This window comes from Scomber scombrus, chromosome 20 (assembly GCF_963691925.1).
Source record: "Scomber scombrus chromosome 20, fScoSco1.1, whole genome shotgun sequence".
NCBI classification, from domain to species: domain Eukaryota; kingdom Metazoa; phylum Chordata; class Actinopteri; order Scombriformes; family Scombridae; genus Scomber; species Scomber scombrus.
The window spans coordinates 23,497,544-23,522,585 of record NC_084989.1 but is presented as its reverse complement, the minus strand read 5'-3'; the positions used below and the strand labels follow the sequence as shown (position 1 = coordinate 23,522,585).

At 37.1% G+C, this 25,042-nt stretch overlaps 1 protein-coding gene across 2 annotated transcripts in view; it reads right to left on the bottom strand.

Annotated features, from left to right (window-relative positions):
• LOC134002027 (cullin-1) overlaps positions 1 to 21,536 on the bottom strand; it is a 30,515-nt gene extending 8,979 nt beyond the window's left edge. For both annotated transcript variants that reach the window (XM_062441274.1, XM_062441275.1), the window contains exons 1-11: positions 21,396 to 21,536; positions 9,749 to 10,178; positions 6,420 to 6,594; positions 6,149 to 6,316; positions 3,510 to 3,560; positions 3,317 to 3,407; positions 1,992 to 2,155; positions 1,555 to 1,717; positions 458 to 588; positions 244 to 351; positions 38 to 144 (exon numbers count right to left, since the gene is read on the bottom strand). In XM_062441274.1, the coding sequence (XP_062297258.1) occupies positions 38 to 144; positions 244 to 351; positions 458 to 588; positions 1,555 to 1,717; positions 1,992 to 2,155; positions 3,317 to 3,407; positions 3,510 to 3,560; positions 6,149 to 6,316; positions 6,420 to 6,594; positions 9,749 to 9,888 (1,298 nt within the window). In that variant the 5' untranslated portion in view covers positions 9,889 to 10,178; positions 21,396 to 21,536. The remainder of the gene's footprint in view (positions 1 to 37; positions 145 to 243; positions 352 to 457; positions 589 to 1,554; positions 1,718 to 1,991; positions 2,156 to 3,316; positions 3,408 to 3,509; positions 3,561 to 6,148; positions 6,317 to 6,419; positions 6,595 to 9,748; positions 10,179 to 21,395) is intronic.
• Between the last annotated feature and the right edge of the window lie 3,506 nt (positions 21,537 to 25,042).

Here is a 25,042-nt window from a genome sequence, read left to right as displayed (position 1 = left end):
ATATTTATATGAGTGTTAAGAGCTGTGACAGTCTCACCTCTTCTTCAGTAAAGAATCACAGTATCTGGCCAGCAGCTCTGGAGACTTGCTGGACGACTGAGCCATCCTGGTGACGGCGTTGTTGTTGATGAATCGTCCGCACGCCTGGAAAAAACAAAAAACACATTATAGTTAAAACCTGGAGACAAAACCAGTCCTGTTACAGCTGGAGAGACACTGTGAAGCTTCCTGTCCTCTGCTCACCTTATCGAGCGCCGCCACGAAGCCGGCGTCGTTGTTGAAGGCAGACATGACCAAGGCGTTGTACTTCTTATGGACATCTAAGGTGGTCTGGACGTAGACTTTGGGGTCCTGGAGGAAAAAACACAAACAGCTCATATAAATAAATCTGCTGCATGTTTGATGAAACACTTTTAAATGAAACTCAAGAGGAAGAAGCGTGTGGTTTAAATCGTACGTTGAGCGCGGCCTCGCCACACTTCTCGATGGCGGCCAGGCCCTGGTTGTGGATGTGAGTCTCTAGAAGTTTCTTCAGTTCACCCAAACCGTCGGTGATCCGAGAGACCAGGTTGTACATCCTTCCGAGATCTGAGGAGAGACACAGAGAGACGGGTTTATAGACAGAGACGAGACTCAGAGACGAGCTACTATAAAGACTAGTGAACATTTCCATCAGTCTCATGTAGAGCTGTGACTCATTAACAGTTTAATCTGATGGTATTTTTTAATTAATCACTTGTTCGGTCTGTGAAATGTCAAAATATGGAGAAAAAATCTAAATCACAACTTCACAGAAAACATCTGAACAAACTCAAACATTTTCAGTTTATTATAATTATTATGTAAATGAAGAAGCTGCAAATTATATCGTAAATATTTCCATCTGACCGGCTGCAACATGAAAATATATATATTTTTAAAAATAGGATTTATACTTGATTTTTACTTAAATAATGACTGAAACTTTTTAATTGATTGTCAGAATAGTTCCTGATTATATTTCTGTGGATCCATTTATTAATCTGATGTTATCTGACTGTTTTCAGCTCATTTATCTTCTTCAGTAAAAGAGCTGCAACAAATCAACTGATGAACAGGAAATGAATAATGTGATTAAATGACTGAATTATCGTTTTAGGCGTTTTTAAAGCAGAAAATATTGAACATTTGCTGGTTTCAGATTCTCTAATTTAAAGATATTTTGTGTTTCTGTATCTTCTGTGACAGTAAACTGAATATTTTTTAGGGTTTCTGACTTTTTTGGGGAGAAAATAAAACATTTAAAGTCACAAACGCTACTTTTAGTGAATAAATGATAACTAAAGTGGTCGGTAGTTGCAGCCCTGAAGACAACATAATTACATAAGTACTAAATATAGTGAAGAGTTTTAGTTTGGTGTCGTTTTCTATTGTTCAAACTCATCCTGGTTCCAGTTTGGATCTGGATTTAGTTTCTTTTTCATCTTTTTTATCAGTTAAGAAAAAAGTGGAAAACAGATTTTTGCCACTAAACTGTAAAAACATACAAACACACCGAGATCTAAACTGACTGACCTTCGTTCTTGTCGGCGTCGAGCAGGTTCTGAAACTCGGTGTGGAAGATCTCGAGGTGTTTCTCTATGAGGACCTGCTCACACTTCCTGGCCAGCTCGTCCTGGGTGGATTCATGGAGGTAAACCTGCACGCGCCTCTGCTCCTCCAGCAGCCGAGCCTCCGCCTAGAAACACAGCAGGAAGTCTCAGCATCGAGTCCATTTATTTATTATCATATTTATCAAACATTTCTGCACGATGAAAGGAGGTTTCTCTGGAGATTAAATAACTTAAAAAACAATACAATAATAGAAGAATAAATATGAAAGTTCTGCAGATTTAAGAGTGTGTTGTTGCAGCTGATCAGACAGAAATGGAGCCTCTTTATAAAACCCTCTGATCCAAAAGTACAAGAACTCTGCCGTTAATCAGTGGCTCCGTGTATTATTGAGTCCGTACCTTCTTCATGTACTCGGTGACGGGGTTCTGCTGCAGGAACTCTGTGCTCTCACGTGTGTAGAAACGTTCTGTGTCAGTGAGGAACTGACATTCAAAGTACTCTTTGTACACAGACAGCGTCGGGCCTTTGGCGAAGGCGTCTTCCTCGTTCAGGCCCAGCTCGACTGGAGGAGGGGGGGGGGGGGGGGGGGGGCAGAGAGAGGGCAGGTTTTAATTATAGAGGTTTGACTTTATTCAGAGAGATTTACAAACAGGAAACATGATAATCCCTGTTAGATGGTTAAATATTGTTTTTTGTTTTTTACAGCTACACATCTTTCATTTTTATACATCATGTTGAGATTTATTGATTCCTGCAGATGATCTGAATGAATGAAGCATCTAAATTATATTTTAAGATATATAAAGTCAATATCTGCTCATGCTCAACAGTGATTGGCTGATAGGTGTAGAATCATTATTACTAAGAGGACACCTATGATGCAGGATTTAGTTTAACAGCAGTGAGGTTTATTAAAGATGTCGGAGCTGAGATTATAAAATAGATTAAAATGTTTCTCAGTGAAAGAACCAACGCACATTTCATTTATAATATGTTTGATATTTGATGTTCAGAGATGGAAAAATAACTTAAAGTTAGTTTAACGAAGCCTGAAAGTCTGAAGAACATCTGCAGAGAAAACGTGACCGAACCCGACTAGAAAATAAAGATATGAGAAGAAGTCTCAGGTCTGACTGTGAAAGGAAAACATGTTTCCTTCTTCATCACAGCGACACAGATTAAAGTTTTAGATGTCTGAATTTAAATTGAAGCCTTAAGTTTAAAGTTTAAAAGAGTTTATTTAGAGTCATGATTACAGATATTTGGGTTTATTGCTGTGAGAATATATATATTTTATTATTTATTTATTCTCTGCCTGTAACTACGATCTTATTCATAGTTCATGTTTTTCATCATATTTTTATTCAAAAGAAAAGTTTGTTTTAAAAGGTTTGAAGGAAGAATTTTATATTCAGTGAAAAGTTTGTTTACAGTTATGAGCTCTACTTTATTTTATGTTATCTTATTAATATCATTCTTTATTTTTAATCTCCTTATTGTCTTTTTAACCAAGTTTTTAATCTAACTTTAGACTTTTATTATAAATCTTTTTACATTTTTATCACTATCACTTCTCTCGTGTGCATCTTTATTTTTATCCCTTTTCTTTATGTCTTATTATCAGCTTGTAAATCAAACTGTGAAGCACTCTGAACATTAACATTAACCTGAATGAAAGCTGCTATATAGATATAAAGTTTAGTTTCTTCCTTCATGGACCCACCATAAGACTGAACCACTCCACTGATCAGTCTGGTGTTGATGGTCTCTCCGTTCCTCTCTCTCTCGATCAGCTTCAGCACGGCGTTTGTTACCTGAAGAAAGAAGAAAAGATAAATTAAGTTTTTATTCCTCAGGTTCCTGCTGCTGCTGCTGTTCTGTTGTTTTATTTCTATTAAAAATAAACTTCTACACACCTGTTTGTTGAGAGGTCGGAATAAACACTCCCTCCAGGTCACAAGTGCCAGCTGAGAGGGGAAAGAAAAGGTCAATATGAGGTCAGATGCTTTGAAATGACAGAAATCACATTTTTAAACAAGAGTTTACAACAACGTTCATTAATCCATCCTGTATACGTGTAATATACCATATCCTCACTCTGTTATTATCTATTTATTATTTGATTTAATGTGTCTACTCGTCTGTTCTATGTTACTGTATGTAGTATGTTGCACTTTATCACACAGCCTCAGACCTTGTTTTTTTAATTTAGTATTTAGTATAATACTGTTCTTAATATATTTATTCTTATTTAATTTGTATTTATACAGATTTTACTTTTTACATTCCTGTTTATGTTGTATGTGTATGAAGCTGCTGGACCCTAAATTTCCCCGAGGGCAGGGGTGTCAAACTCATTTTTATTCAAGGGCCACATACAGACCAATTTGATCTCATGGGTGCGGGATCATTCAAAAGATCGAAGGAAGGAAGGAAGGAAATAAGAAGGTAAGGAAGATAAGACAGACAGACAGAAGGAAGTGGGGAAGAAAGGAAGGAAGGAAGGGAGGAAGGACAGAAGGAAGAAAGGGAGGAAGGACAGATGGAGGGAAGGAACGAAGAAAGGAAGGAAGGACGGACAGACAGACGGAAGGAAGGAAAGACAGACAGAAGAAAGGGAAGAAGAAAAATAGGACGGAAGGAAGGAAGGGAGGAAGGACAGATGGAAGGAAGGACAGAAGGAAGAAAGGGAAGAAGGACAGATGGAAGGAAAGATAGAAGGAATAAAGGGAGGAAGGAAGGAAGGACGGAAGGAAGGAAGGGAGGAAGGACAGATGGAGGGAAGGAACGAAGAAAGGAAAGGAGGAAGGACAGATGGAAGGAAAGATAGAAGGAAGAAAGGGAGGAAGGAAGAAAGAAAAAAGGAAGGTAGGAAGGGCAGATGGAAGGAAGGAAAAGAACACAGGAAGGAAAGTGGGGCGGATTAGACCCATCGGCAGGCCGGTTCTGGCCCGTGGGCCGCATGTTTGACACCCCTGCTCTAGGGGATCAATAAAGTTTACATCTGTCTATCCATCCATCCATCCATCCATCCATCCATCCATCTATCTATCTATCTATCCATCTATCCATCTATCATCTAATTTGTTGCTGTGTGAACCGCTGAAGATATTTAATTTAATTGTACATTGAATTAAATTAATTTAGGGGGGACGATCTGACACCAAACTGAACTAGACTAACTTCACTTTTACAGCTTTAATAGTTAAAGAAACGCTGCAACACTAACAGACTCTAACACACTTTCACAGATAATCAGACTCTTCGTTTTAACTTCAACTTTCCAGGAAGCTTTGTGTATCTTGCAGCTGAAACATGAAACTCAAATCTCTTTCCTGGGAAGTAACTAATTACTCCAGACATAAAAAAAACCCTGTGTTTAACTTGTCAGACGCGTGTTGATAATAAGAATCTCTCCATGTTATCTTTAAATGTAGGAAAAGCTTCAGGAGCGTCGTGACATTTAACAGACGAGTCGGACGTGTTGACTCGTCTGCCCTCGAGGAAGGAAGTGTTGAAGCTCCTCAGCGTTAAACCCAGAGGAGCCGATTTAATACGACGCTGCAGGTTTTTACACACCGAGGGCGAGAAGAATAAACACGGAGTCAGAAAACTGTTCACACGAATCTGAATCAGCTTCTTCTGCTTCTGTGGAGACGACGAACGCAGGTCCAACAAACTGCCTTCAGACTGACGGCAGACGTTTACTGAACTATACTAGTTTATTATGTTTAGTATGTCGACTCCACGGGAAGAAATTCAGTGTTTGTGAATCAATATATTAATTATTTAGTTTTATGTTAGTGAGAGAGTCTACCTGCAGTGAAACAGGTGATTTATAGACTATGAATGCAGATACAGTTATTAACATGCAGCCTGACATTCAACCCTCCATGTGGGCCAGATTACGCTTCGTGATTGGTTGATGATTTTATTTACTGTGTGAAAACTAGAAAAAAATATTTTTAATTTTTTTTCACAGTGTAAAAATAATTGTGTTCAGTGTGAAAGTAATCATGTCAAAAAATAAAATATATAAATATAAATAAAATATAATAAAATTAAATTAATTGAAATAAATAAAATATAAAAATAAATGTATAGATTAAATAAAAAATAATTAAATAAACTAAAAAGAAAAAAGAAAATAAATAAAATTAAAATAAGAAAATAAATAAAATAAAATAAAAATAAATGAATATATATTAAATTTAAAAAATAATAAAATAAAATAAAATAAAAAAAAATAAATAAAAAAAATAAAAATATTGACGTGGGAATTAATCACATGGAAAAAAACAACAACAAAACGCCCTCAGTGTGTAAAGACCTTTACACTAAAACCCTGAAATATGACGAATATGACGAATATGACAAGAAGTTTGTATTGAGCTTCTTTCGCTCTTTAATAAACAGTAAACTGAGAACTGAGTGTTTTAACATCTGGATTATAATTATCACACATTCAGGATTCACTTTACATCGACTGTGACCATCATGATAAAGCGCTGATACTTAAACAAACACACACACACAGCAGATATTTTAGTCTTACTGAGTAAATCTCGTAGATGCCCTTGCGTCCCTCGTCACACTCTCGTCTGACCCAGTGACGGTTGAGGTAGGCGCAGATCCCGTTCAGGACCTTACTGGAGAAACGATAATCCTCCCACTGCTGGGTGTAAAACTTCAACACACACTCGTCCATTAGGTCCTCGCCATCCTGGAGAGAAAGAGAAGGAAGAAGGAGGGTTGTAATGATGATTTAAAAAGAGAACAGCAGGGATAAAAGGAGTTAAAACCATGTGTGTGTTTCGTGGACTCACCTTCAGCAGGCTGGTCAAATAGTTCTTCAGGAACTCTTTGAGTCTCTTGTAGAGCTCCAGGCCCACAAACTGAGCCCCGCCCGGAGTGGTGGACTTTTTGGAGGGCTTGGCAGGAGGCACGGAGCCCCGGCCCTGGCTGGACTGGTGGACGCTGGTACAATAGTTATATACATGTCTGAGGGAGGCGTTAAGGAATATATCACAGAGAGAGAGAAAGAGAGACATGACAGCACAGACACAGCTACTCATAATTAAACAGAGCCTAAAGTCATCTCCAAAAAGTTAGTACTCACTTCTGACTGCGTTTAAAATCATGAGGAAGTATCTGAGAAGTATAATCTGCTCCATAGAAAAGATTATTCATTATTTTATGCAGAATATCATCGTTTAAAAACATAAAAACTTGCTGTAATTAGTGTCCAGTGGTTCAAAAAGCTCTGAAAGGAAAATAATGTCCTTCACAGATTAACTTGTGTGAATTCAAATTAGGGTTTGTTTTTTTTAAAGATCAGACAGGATTACAGGGAAACAATGGCAACCTTTAAAAAAAAAAAAAAAAAAGGTAGAAAAAAGTAGCAGAGGAGGAAGTAAAAGCTGTCAAACGACCGACAGATCGAGCCCTCAGGGAAAATTCTGTTTATGTACTTTACACTCGACATCAGACACACTGTGAGTTTTATGTCTGGTTCAACTCTGACTGCAGCTGACAGATGCTAAAAATTCACAATAACGTCCATTTATCATTATTAACCAACAGCAAGCCTAGCAGAGTCTGGGTGGATAAATAAACTGGAGTCACTGACGAGGCCGCCTTTAAATAATGTGGTATAACAGTCCAGGAACAGGTTTAGAACAGGTTAACTTCAGGTTTTGTCGCATACTGCAGCTGAAATTTCACATCGTACAAAATAATGGAAACTAACATGAACCACACACGTTTTCTCCACTTCAAAAAGCTGACGAGAAAGACGTGTTTGCCTTCTCGTCTCTTTCCTGTCTGACTGAGGTGTGATACTGAGCCACGATACTGAGCCACACACACACACGTCTTTATATCCTTGTGAGGACACTTATTGACTCATTAATGCATCCTCTAACCTGAACCATCACTACTAAACTAATCCCTTACACTAAATTCTGACCTTCACTTTAAAACCCAAACTGAAGTTGGTGAGAAGCCAAAATGTCGTCACAACGCTGGATTTCCACTGAAGTTGCTTATTCTCAAATATAGACAGACATAAACAAACAGAGCAGCAGACAGCAGAGTCCACAGCGGACAGAATGAAACAAGACTTCAGGTCACATTTTATACTCAGAGTCTGCAATAAAAAAAATCCAGCAGTAAAGGCGACGTTATAATATATCAAAGAACTGTTAAACAAGCAGAATCTGAACCTCTGAACCACAGCTGATATAACTTACAGCTATACGAAGCTTGTTATGTTAAAAGTAAACAAACGTTGACTGAGTCTGAGTCTAATTAGTTGTATTTTCTTAGTCTTCAGATGATTGCAGCAATGAGAGGAGGATAAAATATGTAGTCAACCTACATTTATACATCATTAATTTACTGATCCAACATAGGCCTAATTTTATATTTTCCATATTCTTTAATCATATCCACGACTAAAGGAAAACAAGCAAATCTAAAAGGGAACTTCACTGTTGAACTGATTATATAACAACGAATAAATCACCAAAATTATGGAGAAAAAAAAACATATTTTCATGTTTTAGTTGCCGAGTCAGAGCAAATATAGAAGAAGCCAATAAATCTGATGAAATGGACTCTAAACAAAATAATAGAAAGTATTTAGAAAGACTTCATGAACTCTGTGTTTATATAATGTTTTGGAGCTGAAAACCTCAGCTACTCTCTCTGATATTATTAAGATTAAAATGAGGATTCAAGTGAAGCAACACGATGATATTTAAAAAAAGAAAAGCTTGTTGTTTTAACTCTGATCTAAGTGAACACCCACAGATATAAAAACAGGTTGTAGTTACTGAGAGGAGGAAGTGACACGTCGCTGTCAGTAACTACATCACACACAGCGAGGAGGCCGGACGCTGACTGAAAACCCACAAAAGCACCGGTTAACATTCCTCGCTGCTGTCATGTGACCAAACGTCATCAGGAGGACAGATTATGAATCACAGTTAAACTTTAGGATAAGAGGAAGATTTATAACAATATCACTACATAATCACTTTTCTTCCTCTAAACTGTCTCACAGCTTATTTACTGAGTTTTTAGGTTGTTTTAGGTTTTTGTATTTATGTATGTATGTATGTGTGTGTGTCTGTATGAGCTACTGAATACCTGAATAAAGTATCTATCTATCCATTTATCTATCTATTACTGACCTGAAAAAATACATATAAGTAAATATAAATAAGTAAATCAGAGCACAAATATTATCTGCAATTATTGTTCATATAAATTAAGAATTCAAGTCACTTTAACGCAAAGACGCTTCAAACTTCTCCATCATTAACATCTTCTGCCGTTCTATCTTCTTCTTCTCGTGTTTTATAGACAAATGATTAAATAACCAACAGATTAATTCATTGCAGCCCTTTAAGTAAATAATCAATATACTCATTTTTTAAGTCTCTTCTTCCAGTTTAAGGTGGATTAAAGGGCTGCAACAAACAATTACTTAACTTCTCAATTAATCTGCTGATTATTTTCTTGATTCATCACATTTTTCCAAAAGCTAAAGATGATTTAAGATATTTAAACTGCTGCTTTTGTCTCATTAACACTTAAAAACTCAAATATACTCAGTTTAGTTTAAAAAATGCAAATACTCATATTTCTGATGCTAGAATCAGTACATTTATCACCAATTATTGTGAGTCCGTGAGTGTCCGAGTCATTTTTTTAATGGAAAAATGACAAATTTGGTGCTTCAAACTTCTCCAGTGTGAAGATCTTCTGCTATTCTGTTTAATATCATGGAAACCTGAAAATCTTCATCACTGTTTTCTTTTGTTTTATAGACAAACGATTAAATATAATTGAGGATTAATTAACTGAAGCTCTGAAGTAAATACCTAAATATATACTACTTTTTTAACCCTGGTTTTGTTTCACCGACACTTCAAAACTCAAATAAACTCACTTTAGTTTCATAAAAGACAAAAGAAAACCTGCCAATACTCACTTTTCTGCAGCTAGAATCAGTGAATTTATCCCCAACTATATTCTACTGATGGATAAACAGATAACTGAGGTAATGGTTTCAGTGCTGGAGGATCTATGAGTGTAAATATCCAACACCACATCATTCATCACTTCACTCTCACAGCGTTCGGGATACGTGTAGAGTTCCATGTAGCGTGACTTGGCCATGCTTTGCCGTGTGTACACCTGCTGGATTCCAGCCCGCAGGTCGTCCCATATCTGGTCCAGGCCTATCTGTTTCAGTCCGTGGGGGTTCTGGGTCCTGTTCGACGACATTGTAGAGCCCCTCGTCCTCGCCTCTCCTCTCCCTTACAGAAAACAACGCTCCTCCTTTCCTGCTCCTCCTCCGCCCCGGCTCCTCTTCCTCTCCTCGGCTGCTATGTCTCTGTCGTCCCGACTCGCTCAGCTCTCGGGGGAGGTGTGGGGGGGGGGGGGGCAGCAGCGACGCTTCAGGAGAGGCTGGTGTGTCGGGATGTGAGGTGGGATTGCAGTCCCACTCTGCGCGCCTGGGTGGCGCTGTCTGCCACTCCTCCACCTAAAAGCTTCGGCGCTCCTCACCAGATGACCTGCGAGGGGAAACAGAGAAGATAAAAAAAGGAACAATCTGATTAATTATCATCGCTGAAAAGAAATAAAACATGTTTAAACTCCAGGATCAAAAGTCAGCGTGAAGGTGTGAGTTTCCTTCAGGACTCTGGCAGCAGTGATCCAGGTGGGTTAGGAGGATTTAGGCGCTAACACCTGGCTCTGAGCCCTGCGGACTCCCTGCTGACCAGGACCTGACGTCACACAGCTAATTACAGATTAGTCCAGTTCAACACCTCCCTGATGGTCAGTGAGCTCAGAGCCAGGTCTCCCACATCCACAGAGTCTTCCTCCTGACATCAAACCAGAGGTCACGTTAACCCCGTATTCCCCGTTACTGACTGAATTTATTAGTCTGGAAGTCGTCCGTCATTTTGACAGATTGAACTGAGGATGATCTACTGAGACTTAAAGTTAATGAACTATTACCTAAATGGTAAATGTATTTGTATAGCGACTCTAAGTGCTTTTACACACATTCACAGGATATCATATTGCTATTGTAAATGGACTGTACTTATAAATATTACTTTACTAGTCGTTATGACCACTCAAAGCGCTTTTACATTTCATATCTCACACACTCATTCATACACTGATAGCAGCTATTCATAAGGAGGAAACTAACCATTCATACACATTCATACACTGTTGGCACAGCAACAGGAGCAATTAGGGGTTTACATCTTGCTCAATGACACATCGACATGTGAACTGGAGGAGCCGGGAATCAAACCGCCAATCTACCAATAGGTGGACGACCGCTCTACCTCCTGAGCCACAGCCGTGACATTTTATAGATATCATCTTAGATTTTTAATATTGTGATATGCTATAAGAGTTGTTTTCTTTTCCTGCTTTTAAAGGCTGCATTACAGTAGAAATGTAATTATATCCACATTACTGATTATTATTTATCAAAAATCTCTGTGTGTAAATATATTGTGAAAGCACCGATAGTCGTCCCTACAATATTGTCTAAATATCAACATTTTTGGTCAAATATATTGTGATATTTAATTCTGCCCATATCGCCCAGCCCTATGTTCAGTATCTTGCCCGAGGACCCATCAACACGAGGACCTGAGGAGCCAGGAATCGCACCGCCGATCTCCCAAATAGTGGACGACCTGCTCTACAACACACCGTTTCGTCTTTGGTCCCACGTGCTACATACGATAATAAAATGTGACGGCAGCTGAGTGACCAAAGTTTCTTTAAAAAAGCCTGATAACTGTGATGGAGTTGATAAAAGAGGTTAAGAAAAAGAGGGAGTAATGTTGGAGGATAAGGTGAGGCTAGAGGGGAGTAATAGGTGGTTAAAATGTTTAATATTTATCATTCTTTTGTGGTTACAGCATTTGACATTTTCAGGAGCATTCAGTCCGAGTTAAGTAAACTGGTTTAAACAGAGTCACTGATACTGATGATGATGATGATGATGATGATGATGATGATGACAGTGCAGAGAGGTCAGATCATTGCGGTTAATTGACAGAGTGAAAGCTGTAATTTCATCCCCGCCGTCGGGACACGACGACGAGGAGGAAGCTGAACGACCGCCGGAGTTTTGCAGCGTCGACATCTTTTCGAGCCGCAGAGACGAAAAAAGAAGAACGAGCGAAAAACTGACGGCGAGAAACGAGTGAAAGGACGATTAACAGCAGCATGAACGACTGTTAGATTATTATAGCGAGTAGTCACACTTTTAGACTCATTCATGTTTTATTATTTTAATTTTTTTCATTCATTAATACATTGAATGAAAGAATATTTTACACAGATTGTTTGATGTAACGATCAAATCACTCACATAAACTATTATTTATAATTTAGTGGCTTTTCTTGAAGACACCAACAGTAAAAAATGACATAAATTTGAATAAATGGAGGATTAATCAACTCTTATCGTGTTTAATAAAACAGAATAAATGAACCAAGCCATCGATTATTGATTATTTCTCACTGTAAATTCGCCCTGTTACATTTGAACATAAAAGGAGCAGCAATTAAAAAACAAAAAACAGATACTGTGCCCCTCCCTCTCTCTCTCTCTCTCTCTCTCTCCCTCCCTGGATAAATAAACTCGCTGTGTACATGAAGGCAGCGCTGCTATATTTAGCCGCAGCAGAAACGCAGCGCTGCCTGTCAGTCCGTGTCCATTCACAGCGATCGGGACGTGACCCCGGCTCTGTTTACTTCCTGTCCCTGTCGACCAGTGAATGAACGACGTAAACGTATTATCAGAGATTAAAGTGATCTGTCGCCGCTTATCAAGACTGCAGAAAACAAACACTGAAACTGAAACAAACTTTCACACCAGAGAAGGATTTATGTTAGTAAATATGTAATATTCAGAGCATTCATGACTAACAGACAGTCCGAACCTCAACCTTTCTTAAACATATGTTGACATTTTAATAGATAAATAACTGAATGTTATGAGTTGAAACCAATAACTGATATTTGCTTTTTAAAGCTGATGTCTCTCAGTACTGTACTGATATTCCTACATGTGGGAATACTGATGGAAATGTTGATTTCTTACACATCATTTTACAAAAGATTTACCCTCAGATTTTTGCTTCTCACATAATTTTCTCATTATTTTCTTTCTTGCATTACAAAATAAAACATGTGACATTAGTTTAAAATCTTTAAACTGTTGGATTTGTTTCTGGTTGTTCAGGTTGATAAAAGACCAGTCGGAGGAAAAGCTTCGACACAGCAGTAAAAAAAGAAGAAGCCTGAAGCACATCAGGATTAAAGTCTTCATCAGTCACTCAAATCTTTCGCCCCCTCTCCAAAACGCCCCCACGTCTTCCTCCTCCTCCTCTTCCTCCTCCACCAAACACTGACCACAGCACTCTGCGATCTGCTGCCACCGTTCTCCTCCGACCACGAACACACAGAATAAGAAGCTAACTTTTAAAAAACAGACTTTTCATGAGGCTGAGAGACAAATCTGCAAACCAAAAGCATACATAAAGAAAAACTTAAATTTACAGCGATGTCGGGTGTTAAATTCTCAGCCTGGATGCTGGTTGGTGTTTTAACCCTCATCTGAGAGCTGTAAAAACACTGTATACACATTTATTTTAGCCGGACTATTATTTATCATTGAATTTTTTTATTATTATTAATTGAATTCTATTGATCTTAACCCTAATTATGAGTCGGAATATGAACAGGATGTGAAGGGTTAACTCGGCCCAAACTCTAGACCTGATCCAGCCTTCCCTAAAAAACAGGCAGCTTCCTACCTGGAGGTGCTCCGGCAGTTACCATGGCAACTGGGGCAGACAATACCTCTCGGAGCGGCCGTCGCCGGACTACAGGGAGGCGGAGGTGCCCTTCACTGCCGCAGCGCTGGGATCAGGTTTCTGGAGTTTCTGACCTATAATCAGACCTGACACCGACGGGAAGTGACGACAGGTTTTCTAGAAAGTTAGCCGTGAAATGGGAATACCGAGTCGGGCTGCTGCTGCTGCTTCACACGCGACGGGAACGACAGCTGAGGTGAGAGGTCACGACTCACTTCAGGGAAAATCTAAAAGTGTCTTTGTAAACAGGAGCTGCATGTTTGTTTTTATGTTTTTATGAAGCAGCGTCTCCTCTGCTCTGTCCTTCAGGTTTCTAATAATCCAGACTCTGAATAATTAGGGATGTGCTGGATCGGTATCTGCGCTCATACTGACCTGATTCAGCGGCGCGGGGACGAGACCATGTGCTGTTTAACTGCTGATTACGATCATTATAAAAATTCAGTGTTTCCTCTAACAGTTACATTCCTGGTCTCAAGTTTCCTTACATGTAAATAAGTCTGATTATTTCCAGGTAGAGTCGTAAAAAGCAGTGTGCAGCAGCCAAAATGAGTGAGTGACAAATAGTTGGTTTTATGTCATTTGAAATGACATTTGCAAACTTTTTCCAAAAGTAAGACTGAATGCTCCTGACAATGTCAAATGGTGTAACCACAGACGTAGTATTTTATCCTGGAGCTCGAGTGGTTGGAGCGCATGCCACATAATCGCAGGGTCCCTGGTTCGAATCCGGCCAGGGACCAATGCGGCAGGTCATTCATTTTTTGGAGAGTAGTCGCTACAAACCGTGTTGCTGCCCACCGCCCAACCCCTCATTTTGAGTGAGACTCTGTCCTCTCTCCTGCTCTCTGCTGTTAACACACGGAGCCGTTAGTGAGCAGCTGCTGTCGTGTCTCCTCAGGACTCAGTTTATTTTAGACAGAAACTCTCAGCCTGGTCTCAGTATGTGTGTCTCTCTGGATGGCAGACATGTTTTTCTGGTTCTAGTTTTAAGCGCCGGTGGTCGTCCTGTAACTCGCCTACATCAGATTTTATTTATATAGCACCAAATCACAACAAACGTCATCTCAAGTCACTTCTCACATAGAGCAGGTCCAATATGTGCTGTTATCTTTTAAAAATATAAAAGGCTGTATCAGTATCGACTCCCAAAATCCAGTATCAGCCAAAGAGACCCAACATTCCCACATGAGCAAACACTTGTTGACAGCGGTGAGAAAAAAAACCCTTTAACGAAAAAGTAACTTCAACATAACGGGGCTCTAGGTGGGCGACCTCTGCCTCGACTCTCACTACGTACTGAGCTCTTCCTTAAAAATGATCTACACTGTTTTATGCTGCACTCTCATATTTTATAGCTGCCTTGCCTTACTTTTATAAACACATTTTAGTTTTAGAAACATCTTAAAACACATGATCTAGACCCTGCAGGAGGTTCGCTGTACACTACACAGAGTTCAGAGTTAAAATATGTAAAAAGAGGGTAATCAGAGGCTGAATTGGTTGATTTAAAGTATCAGAATCAGGAGGGGAAAAAGTTGGACTGGTTTGTTTTTCACTGAATATTAAAAACATTAAAGCATGTATGTGGGTAGAGTCCTCCACAGCACGGGCGACATTAGCAAGATTATTTTTACACTAGAGATAAATTTCACATATGACAGGTTATATAGCCTGAAGCTTAAAACAAGGGGATGGGAGCAGAGGGGAAACAGGGACACCATCCTGTAGTTTAAAAGCTTGGAAAACAAACTAAAAACTAATCGTACTCATCCAGATAAGTTAGTTCTTCTTCAGGATGTAAATGCATTTCTTTACATTTAAATAAAATATCCCGCAAATTTAAGCTCTTACCCAAGTTTCTGCTGCCGGAAGAAGCATAAAGACGCCAAAATCCCAACAGATTTTCATATTAGTGACGACTGGTTTACTGTTTGTACTCACACATAATGAACAAGTGTTTACTGCTCTGGTAGAGAGAGAGAGAGGTAGAGAGAAAGAGAGAGAGAGATTTACTGAACGGGAAGGAAGAGAGGGATAGAGGAAGGAGAAGGAGAGAGGCGCTCGTGGGAAAAAAAAGAGAAAAGCTCAGCCTGGTAAATCTGATTACTCTGGCCAGACTCAACAACCCAATACCCTACATTTATAAATACAAACAATACTAAACTACAGCTACACACACACACACACACACACACACCATCAGTCATTAATAAATAATTAATTAATCCTTAATGGAGTCTATTCTAGTTATTTATCACTATTTTCAAGGTCCAGGAGAGAGCAACAACAGGTTTAGATGCCGATTTATGAACGAAATATAGGTCAAATTTGGACATTTGCATTCACAAAAATAAAAATAAATGATGCATTTTATTTACATTATTGTATGTGTGGGGTCATATTAGGATAAGATATTCCTTTAATAGACCCACAGTGGGGACATTTACATTATTGCTGCAGAAAAAAAAGAAAAGAGCATCAATAGAAAGAATAAATAATCACTAATATATATATGTGTGTGTGTGTGTGTGTGTGTGTGTGTGTGTGTGTGTGTGTGTGTGTGTGTGTGTGTATACAGTGTTTTTACATCTCTCAAATGTTAAAAATGGGTCAAATCTGACTGCTGAACAGTATGTAAGATTCATCGGTTTCTATTGATGACATCAAACTCTTGAGGGTGAAACTTCAAGCTGAATCACTGAATTGACAAGTGTGTGTATGTTTGTGTGTGTGTGTGTGTGTGTGTGTGTGTGTGTGAGTATAGGAGGACATTTCATTAGCGTAAGCAGCTTTTGATTTTCTGTGGCAGCCGAGCAGAGACACCTCGGACGTAAGAAGCCGAGGGAAACCCAGACGGGTCAGAGGGAGGTGACGGAGGAAGAGGAGGAGGAGGAGGAGGAAGGACGACGCTGCACTCATGTCTGACGAGGAGTTAAATGAGTTTTATACATTTATTTATATTTAAAAAGTGCCAAAAAGTCACTAGTAGCAGCTTCTAAAATGCGAATATGTGCCAGTTTTCCACGAGAGAAAACTAAATTTCTGTGTTTTTTACTGATTGATATTTTTCATCCTTTATTTTTTTGTTTAAACTTTATATCCTGAATAAATTAATGTACTTTAAAAGGCAATAATAGTTCCTTGCATGCTTACAAGGTCCTCCTAAGATGAAATAATAGTACTAAATATTATTTTTATGACTGTAAATATGAATAAAGCTATTAAAAGTCTTAATGTGAAGTCTATATATGTGTGACTGAGCTGTACTTTATTGTGAATTATTTTAAACATCTGAAGAGATCGCCTTAAATAGTGATTTTCCCACCGCGTTAAATATGGAAACGCAGCATTCCTCTTAAAGCTGCAGAACATGGGAACATCATGAACGACTTTCTCAGCATTAAATAAAAACTGTGCAGTCGGTATTTTTTGTGTTATTTTAATGTGATAAAAAGGGTCGACGGAGCACAAACGCTTCCTCCCTGAGATACAACACAGCAGATTTAACAGAGGATATCAGCTAATTCCTCTCTTTTTAAAGTTAACATTCATTATACTCTAAATACCTTCACACACACACACACACACAGATCCTCTCAGGTTGGATTTTTGAGGGGAAACGACGAGTCCACACACGTACAATTAATCACTCAACAAAGACTCAAAGCTGACGTGTCCACATTCAAACCAGAGCTGCAGCCATGTGAGAGAAGCACAGATCTACTTTATACTTTGATTTATTTGATTTTATTGGGTTTTTATTGTATGGTTGTTATTTTTTACTCTTGTTTTTAAATGTCTTTTAATTTATTTTATATGTGTTTTATGACTCGTGTGAGCTGTTATGTCTTTTATTTATTCTCTTGTTCACCACTTTGGTTCACTGTGGTTGTTTTTAAAGTGCTTTATAAATAAAGATGGATTCTGATGGTTGAATAAGTGAAAGAAATCTACATTTTCTCTGCATTCATTTCCCTCCAGTTTACAGAGAAGTATCTTTACAGTACTGGGTGATATCAGCTTTTTAAAAAGTGAGTCCAATATTACCTGTATGACCGATATTTGACTATTATTTAATGATTGTGTCCTTCTCGGCATGTAAACAGTGTATTATAATTATTTATCGTGGGGGAAAAAGACATTCACAATCATTATTTTATAGAATAGGAAGAATATAACAACATTTTTACATGATTATTTTGTAAATGTTGTCCATTTGAATATATAAAAAGGTGTATATCTGCATTTTATTTCTATTTTTGTAAACTGTGGGTCATATTTAGGGAAAAGTCCAGCTAAAATACATGTGTATAAAAGTTGTTTTTACAGCTCTCACATGTAAAAAAGAAAAAGAAAAAAAAGAACAGTATGAAAGGGTTAACATCAGTGACAGGATCTTACAAACTACAGTTTCCTACATCAGAGGAGGAAATGATTACAGCTGTGACAGTATAGACTATCCCAAATGTTTACCGCCACTTTTTTCTAATTATATAGGACCTGATTATGTTTATACATATATTATATAAATAGTACTATATGTGATACGATAGCGGGGCTCCTGTCAACCCAGATTCTTCATAACATTTCCATTTTCTACTTTCTTGCACTAATGCACATCTGTAAAAACTAAAACTGGTAGAAAATATCAGTTATTGTTATCAACGACAACAACAAACAACCCACTGTAATAAGTTAAAATATGATTAAAATGCCAAAAATAAAAGCTCCTACACCTTGTCAACTACCCTCAGTAATAACTATTAACAGCTTCTATAATGAAATGTAATGAACAGGATAATTTAACTATGTTTAGGGTTTTTTTCCTACTTTAAAATCAGTGCAAGGATTTTAACTGTTTACGACGAACCACTGACAACAAGCTGCAACCAACGACAGCTTCCTCCATCAGAGGAGGAAATGATGACAGCTGTGATAGTATAGAGGAGGGGTGTCCAACATAAGGCCCGTAACCCAGAACTGGCCCGACAGGAGGTCTCATCCAGCCCCAAGGGATAACTTTGGAAAGCATGAAAACTATGGAAAAGTTAATTTTAGATTTTTCTGCTGCTTCAAACGTTTTTGTTTGTTTTTTTTCACTCTGACCAGAAAACACCTCTGTAGAAACAACAATATCGTCATATTTAAAACATTCATATACTTAATAGAGCCGTACCGATATATCAGTATCGGTGTTGATGCCGCGCGATATGTGCAGATATTTTTTTTTTAAGATATATAGGTTGCCTTTTTCCTAATTCAAGTACAAAATATACATATCAAACTCCCAGTGAAGTTTCACTGTTTCAGAGCATGTATTAATAAAACATCACAGCCTCCATTACACATCTCCACAAGTGTTTGATAACTACATTTGGGGGGGAAAAGGTGTGTTTATGAACATATTCTGTATATATCGGCCAATATATCAACATTACTTTTTTTTATTCCTTAATATCGAAGTCGGTATCTGCCCCAAAAATCCAGTATCAGTCAGGCTTTAATATTAAACATCAATCAGCAGATTCTATGCTGAGTAATCTGTAAAAAGAGACAATGTTGTTTAAATCATTTTTGTTTAGAAGTCTCCGGCTGTTCATCTCTGTTGTAAATAGATGGTTTATTATAGTAAAGTTATATTATATTATTTATAGGTTATTATGTAATGGTTTTACTGGTCGAGCCCACCTTAAATAAGATTTGGATGAATGTCGCCTCTGAACTAAAATGAGTTTGACACCGCTGGAATAAACTATCCCAACAGTTTACTGCCAATCTTTTATTTATATAGGACCTAATTATGTATATATGATATAAATAGTATTATATGTGATGTGCCTGTCAACCCAGATTCTTCATAACATTTCCAGGAGTGTTTGATTAATGTTAAACTCCCAAAACCATCTATGAGTGACCATGTTTGTGTATTTTAAGCTTATAATCATCTGAACTGTTAATAGAGAGAGAAAAACAACAATCAGCAACTAAAACGATCAATATTTTCCTCCAACAGACAGATTCTGATCATTCAACGGAAACTAAATCAATCAAACACAGACAGATAAAACCAAAAAAATGCTGCTTTTGATTATTTCACATCATTGTAATCCTTTGCTTGTGTTTCAGGCGTGTTGGAAACATGTTTCAGGTTCAAATGAATCAAATCTTCCAGTGATTCATATCTTTATCTATCAGACTATATTGGTATAAAAACACTAACTACTGGCTTATAAAACAGAGCACAGACAATCATGGAAGTTATTAATCACTGTGTCTGTCTGAGTAAAAGGAGAACATATTATTGATGACAGCTGGTTTAAATAAAAAACTACAGAAGATAAAATATCATGTGATAGCAACTCCAAAAAACATCAATAAGTGAATTAAATATGAGACAAGTATGCCAACCGCTCTTTTTTTCCTCCAAAATTGATCAAATACAGATTCAATCCTAAATTTTACCAAAAATATATCTAATTCTGACAGTTTTCCAAACTTCTCTTAGCCTTTAAAACACATATTTTAACAGTTTCCTGCTATTCCACGTGTGTTGAAGCTCTGTTTTGGGTTAAAAATGCATCAAATCTTCCAGTGATTCATATTCATGTCAGAATATATTGATTTGAAAACACTAATTACAGATTTTTACTCATGTTGGGAGCTATTAAACACTGTTTCTGTCTGTGGAAACACATGACACATTACTGAAAACAACTAGTTTAAAAAACAACAGCAGATATAACAGTAGAGTCTCCATAACGTTTCCAGGGCTACTCAATTAGTAGTTAGAGTAGTAATTTAACAGTTAATAGATTAATTAATAGTTTAATTGGGAGTTATAAAACTCACAGATGCCATTAGAAAGAGCCAGACAGCTACTAACAAACAATATCTGATGATTCAATAAGAGACAAAACTGATCAAATACAGATTCAACCATAAATCTTACTAAAATATATCTAATTCTGACAGTTTTCCAAACCTCTCTAAGCCTTTAAAACACATATTTTAACAGTTTCCTGCTATTCCAGGTGTGTTGAAGCTACTAACAAACAATACCTCATCATCCAACTAGAAAACTGATCAAACACAGATACAATCTCAAGCTTTTCAGGTCACCTCGAAGCCTTGAGAATGATAAAATATTGAATTTTAAGCACTTTAAATGATATAAATTAATGAAAATCACCATCCTTCACTCCACAAAGAGGGTTTTAAAAAAGGCCTTTTATCTATTAGGTTTAAACACCAGCTGTAGCAAAGTCATCTAAATACGAAGGCTTCTGTAATCATTTCATAAAACACCACAAAGCTTATAGATATGCTGCCAAGATGTGTTGTTGAGATTATCCTTTTTTTACAGATCTGCGAATGGAGTCACACACACAGCTACGCAACACTAGCTTAGCTTCCCCGAGGCTAGCCGAGTTAGCTCTGAGTTAGCTTCCCGAGGCAAGCCGAGTTAGCTCCCCGTTAGCTTCTCGGAGGCTAGCCGAGTTAGCCGTTAGCTTCTGTTAGCCGAGTTAGCTCCGTCGCTAAGTCGTTTTTAATCAAAGTCAGCCTCTTTTTTAAGGATTATATTTCTCGTTTGGTAAGAGCAAGACGATTACTTTTTTTGAGGATATATATTCAGGTATAACAATTAAGAAAAGCAGTGTTAACCGAGCTCTCTCAGTGGAAGTGTCTGCGGTGTAATATAAAATGGCAGCCTAGCTCTCTGCTCAATAATGAGTCAGGAAAACAGTTAACGTTAGCCGTTAGCTTCTGTTAGCCGCCGAGCTAGCTGTTAGCATCCGCTTTGATTCTCATATAAAAAAGAAGCGCCATTGAGCTTCTCCGTTAACGACTTTTAAAAATAACAAGTCTTCTTACCATTTTCAGGCCGGCGCCGTCACGGTACAGTCGCTGTAAGGTGTGTGTTTTTCGGGTCTCCTCCGCCGTGTGTATGTGTGTGTGTATGTGTGTGTGTGTGTGTTTGCGGTCCGTTGCTAACTGCGACCGATCCGCACAAAGATCAGCAGCCACCGAATCATGCTGCGTTCAGGCACCGTGGGAAAACCCGGAACTCCAGTCCTTAACCCACACAACTTCTACAGTCATATACGCAGTAAGCAGTGGAGATTTTAGCATCCCCTTTTTTTAGGGATGCTCAAGCACCCCCTAAAAAATAAATAAATTATCATTGTATTTTCTTTCTAAAAATTATTTTATACAACTTTAAATATTGTGCGAGCCCTGTACAACCCGATAATGTAATGAAAACCCCTTGTAGAACCTGATAATGTAATAATTTATTACATCATCAGTACAGAGATTGTTACATTATTGGGAAATGCACTTTATTACATTATCAGGTTTTATTACATTTTCTATGGAGTTATGATGGTTTTTTTATTACATTATCGAGAAATTATCACATATCAGGTTCTACAGGTGCTGAGATCAAATTTCGCGGTTGTAGAACCTGATAATATAATAATTTCTCAATAATGTAATAAAAAACCCTCATAACTCAATAAAAAATGTACAAAAACCAGATAATGTAATAACTTCCTGATAATGTAATAAAGTGCATTTCCCAATAATGTAACAATCTCTGTACCGATGATGTAATCAATTATTACATTATCAGGAGGTTATTGCATTATTGGGGTTACCTTATTTTTGCAGAACCTAATAATGTAATAATTTCCCAATATTGTAATAATATTATTGGGAATTGCACTTTATTACATTATCAGAATATCATTACATTATCGGGTTTTATTACATTTTTTAATGAGTTATGAAGGCTTTTTATTACATTATCGGGTTCTACAACCTCTAAATTTGATCTCAGCACCTGTAGAACCTGATAATGTAATAATATCCTGATAATGTAATAAAGTGCCTTTTCCGATGATGTTGTTACATTATTGGGTTAACTTTATTTTTGCAGAACCTAATAATGTAGTAATTTCCCAATATTGTAATAATATTGAGTTATGAGGTTTTTTATTACATTATTGGGAAAATATTACATTATTACACCCCTAAAAAATAAATAAATAATCATTGTATTTGTTTGCGGTCCGATGCTAACTGCGACCGATCCGCACAAAGCGTTCAGGCACCGTGGGAAACTCGGAGCTTCCTAAGGACTGAAGCTCCGAGTTTCCCACGGTGCCTGAACGCACACTGTAAAAAACTGTCCATAGAATTAACACTGTAAAGCTTGAACTGTCAAATAATTGCCAGAAAATTCTTTGAAACTGGAGTTTTATTTTTTAGCATGATTTTTTTTAAACACACACAAACATATTCAATACAACTTTTTAAGGTCCTGCATGAAGCTCATATCACCACCTTCACACTTTTTTATGCATGATAATAAAACAAGGCATGAAATGGAATAAAATGGAAATTGAGCAGCTTAGTTTTAGTTTTCTTTTCATTGACACATTTTCTAAATTTTTACTGTATTGTGTTCAGTTTGACTTGTTCAGATAACAGGCTGGTACCAGTAGTGTCAGCATTATTTCATCCTTTACAGCTTCTACTAATCAAGGCTTTCCTCCTAATACCTAAAAAACTAAAACTAAGACTAAATAAAAACTAAACCAAAACTACTTCATCGCTTGTTAAACTCACTAAAACTAAACTGAAATAAAAAATCTAACTGAAAAACTATAATTACCGAGCAATAGAGCTTTGTTTTACTTTGCAATAATATTTTCTAAAATACTAAACCAAACATAACTGTTCATTTAAAAGAAAGAATATGTTAACAAAAAAACAAACATATTCCTTTGTAGAAATGACATATTACTGTAGTTTAAACGCAGAAAAAAAACGTAATACAAAAAGCAATATGATGCAGTTTAAATGACAACGTGATAGTGTTAAAATAATATTATTTGTAGATTTTGAGGAGAATTTTAGGGAAAAATTCAGTTAAACGACTTATATTGTGGCATGAAATCTCTTATAATCTTATAAAATCATATCTATCTAATATTTTTGATGTAAATTGGTTTAATAGCTAATTCAGCAGAAAATCCAATGTTGAATTTACTGGATTAAAATGTAAATTTATACTTTTTTTTTTTTTTTTTTTTTTTTACAGTGTACATCATATACGCAGTGTTATTTATCTGCCTGTTCTCTGTGTTATGTTCAGTGTTGGGGAGTAACTAGTTACATGTAATGGCGTTACTTAATTTAATAACAATGTAAGTAAATGTAAGTGTTATCCGTTACAGCCGGGCAGGAAAGAAGGAAGGATGGAGGGAAGAAAAGAAGGGAGGAAGGAAAAGAAGACAGGCAGGAAAGATGGAAGGATGAGGGAAGAGAACAAGGAAGGAATGAAGGAAGGAAGGAAAAGAAAAAACAGGCAGGAAAGATGGAAGGACAGCTGGAAAGAAGGAAAGAATGAAGGAAAGCCCGGATTGGACCCTTTGGTGGGCCAGTTCTGGTCCACGGGCCGCATGTTTAACCCCCCTGCTACAGAGGAATGGCGTGATGTGTTTACGGGCCGCGCCTTAAAGTAAGGTATAGGAATGACAGCTATGAGCAAACATTTAGACAAGTATGTGAGAGCCTAAAATCTATTTAGAGCTGAAATGATCAGTTGTATAATCAGTTAGCTCATCAACAGAAATATAATAAACTACTAATCAAGTGTTTTGAGAATTTATTTGTCATTTAAGTTCTTTTTTTTAAACTGAAAATGCCAAATATACTTTAAACAATCATTTTAATCTAACTCAGAAACTCCTCCAACTTCTGGAAAACTTAACAAAACCAAAAGTGTATAATTAATAAGGTCATTAATTGTAGATTTTTGGCATTTTGTTCCTCATAAATCCAACTTTAGTGTGTTAAGATAGTGCTAAATACTACAGAACCCTTTATCCTCAGGGTTAGATATGAAATATATCACATTATATTATCTGTAAAAAAAAAAAAAAAGAAGAATTAAAAGATATAGGCCAATCAGTATTTATATTCACAATTATGTATTTGTTTATCTTTCTATAGTCATATATCTGTATAAAGTTCTTATTTTGCCCAATATATTCATGTTTTATCCCTACAAGTGCCCATCATTAGACTAGCCATGTATATTATCTGCAGTATTTAAGGTGCTGATATGTAATTTTTGGAAAAGCAAATCACAGATTACATCATCTTACAAATAAAAGTGAAAAGTGCATTAGACTATACAACATATTATCCCAAAGTACTTAAAGTAAGTTATTATAAATGTTGTATTTTGATAGCTTTTTAAGTTTAAAACATGTATTTTGTATTATTACTACTGTAAGTTTAATAGATAATATAATGGGTTTAACTTCATTAACACACTTTGGCGTCATTGAAAGTTCAGAGCTTCCGAGGATCCCCTGAATGCAGCACTAGCGTCACAGAATGGCGTCTCCTTCATAGGACTACAAACATGGCCGACACAAAAACAATTGCAGCTGCTCCTTGCTCCAACTATGGATATTTGCAATACCTCTCACGCATGCGCACTGGGC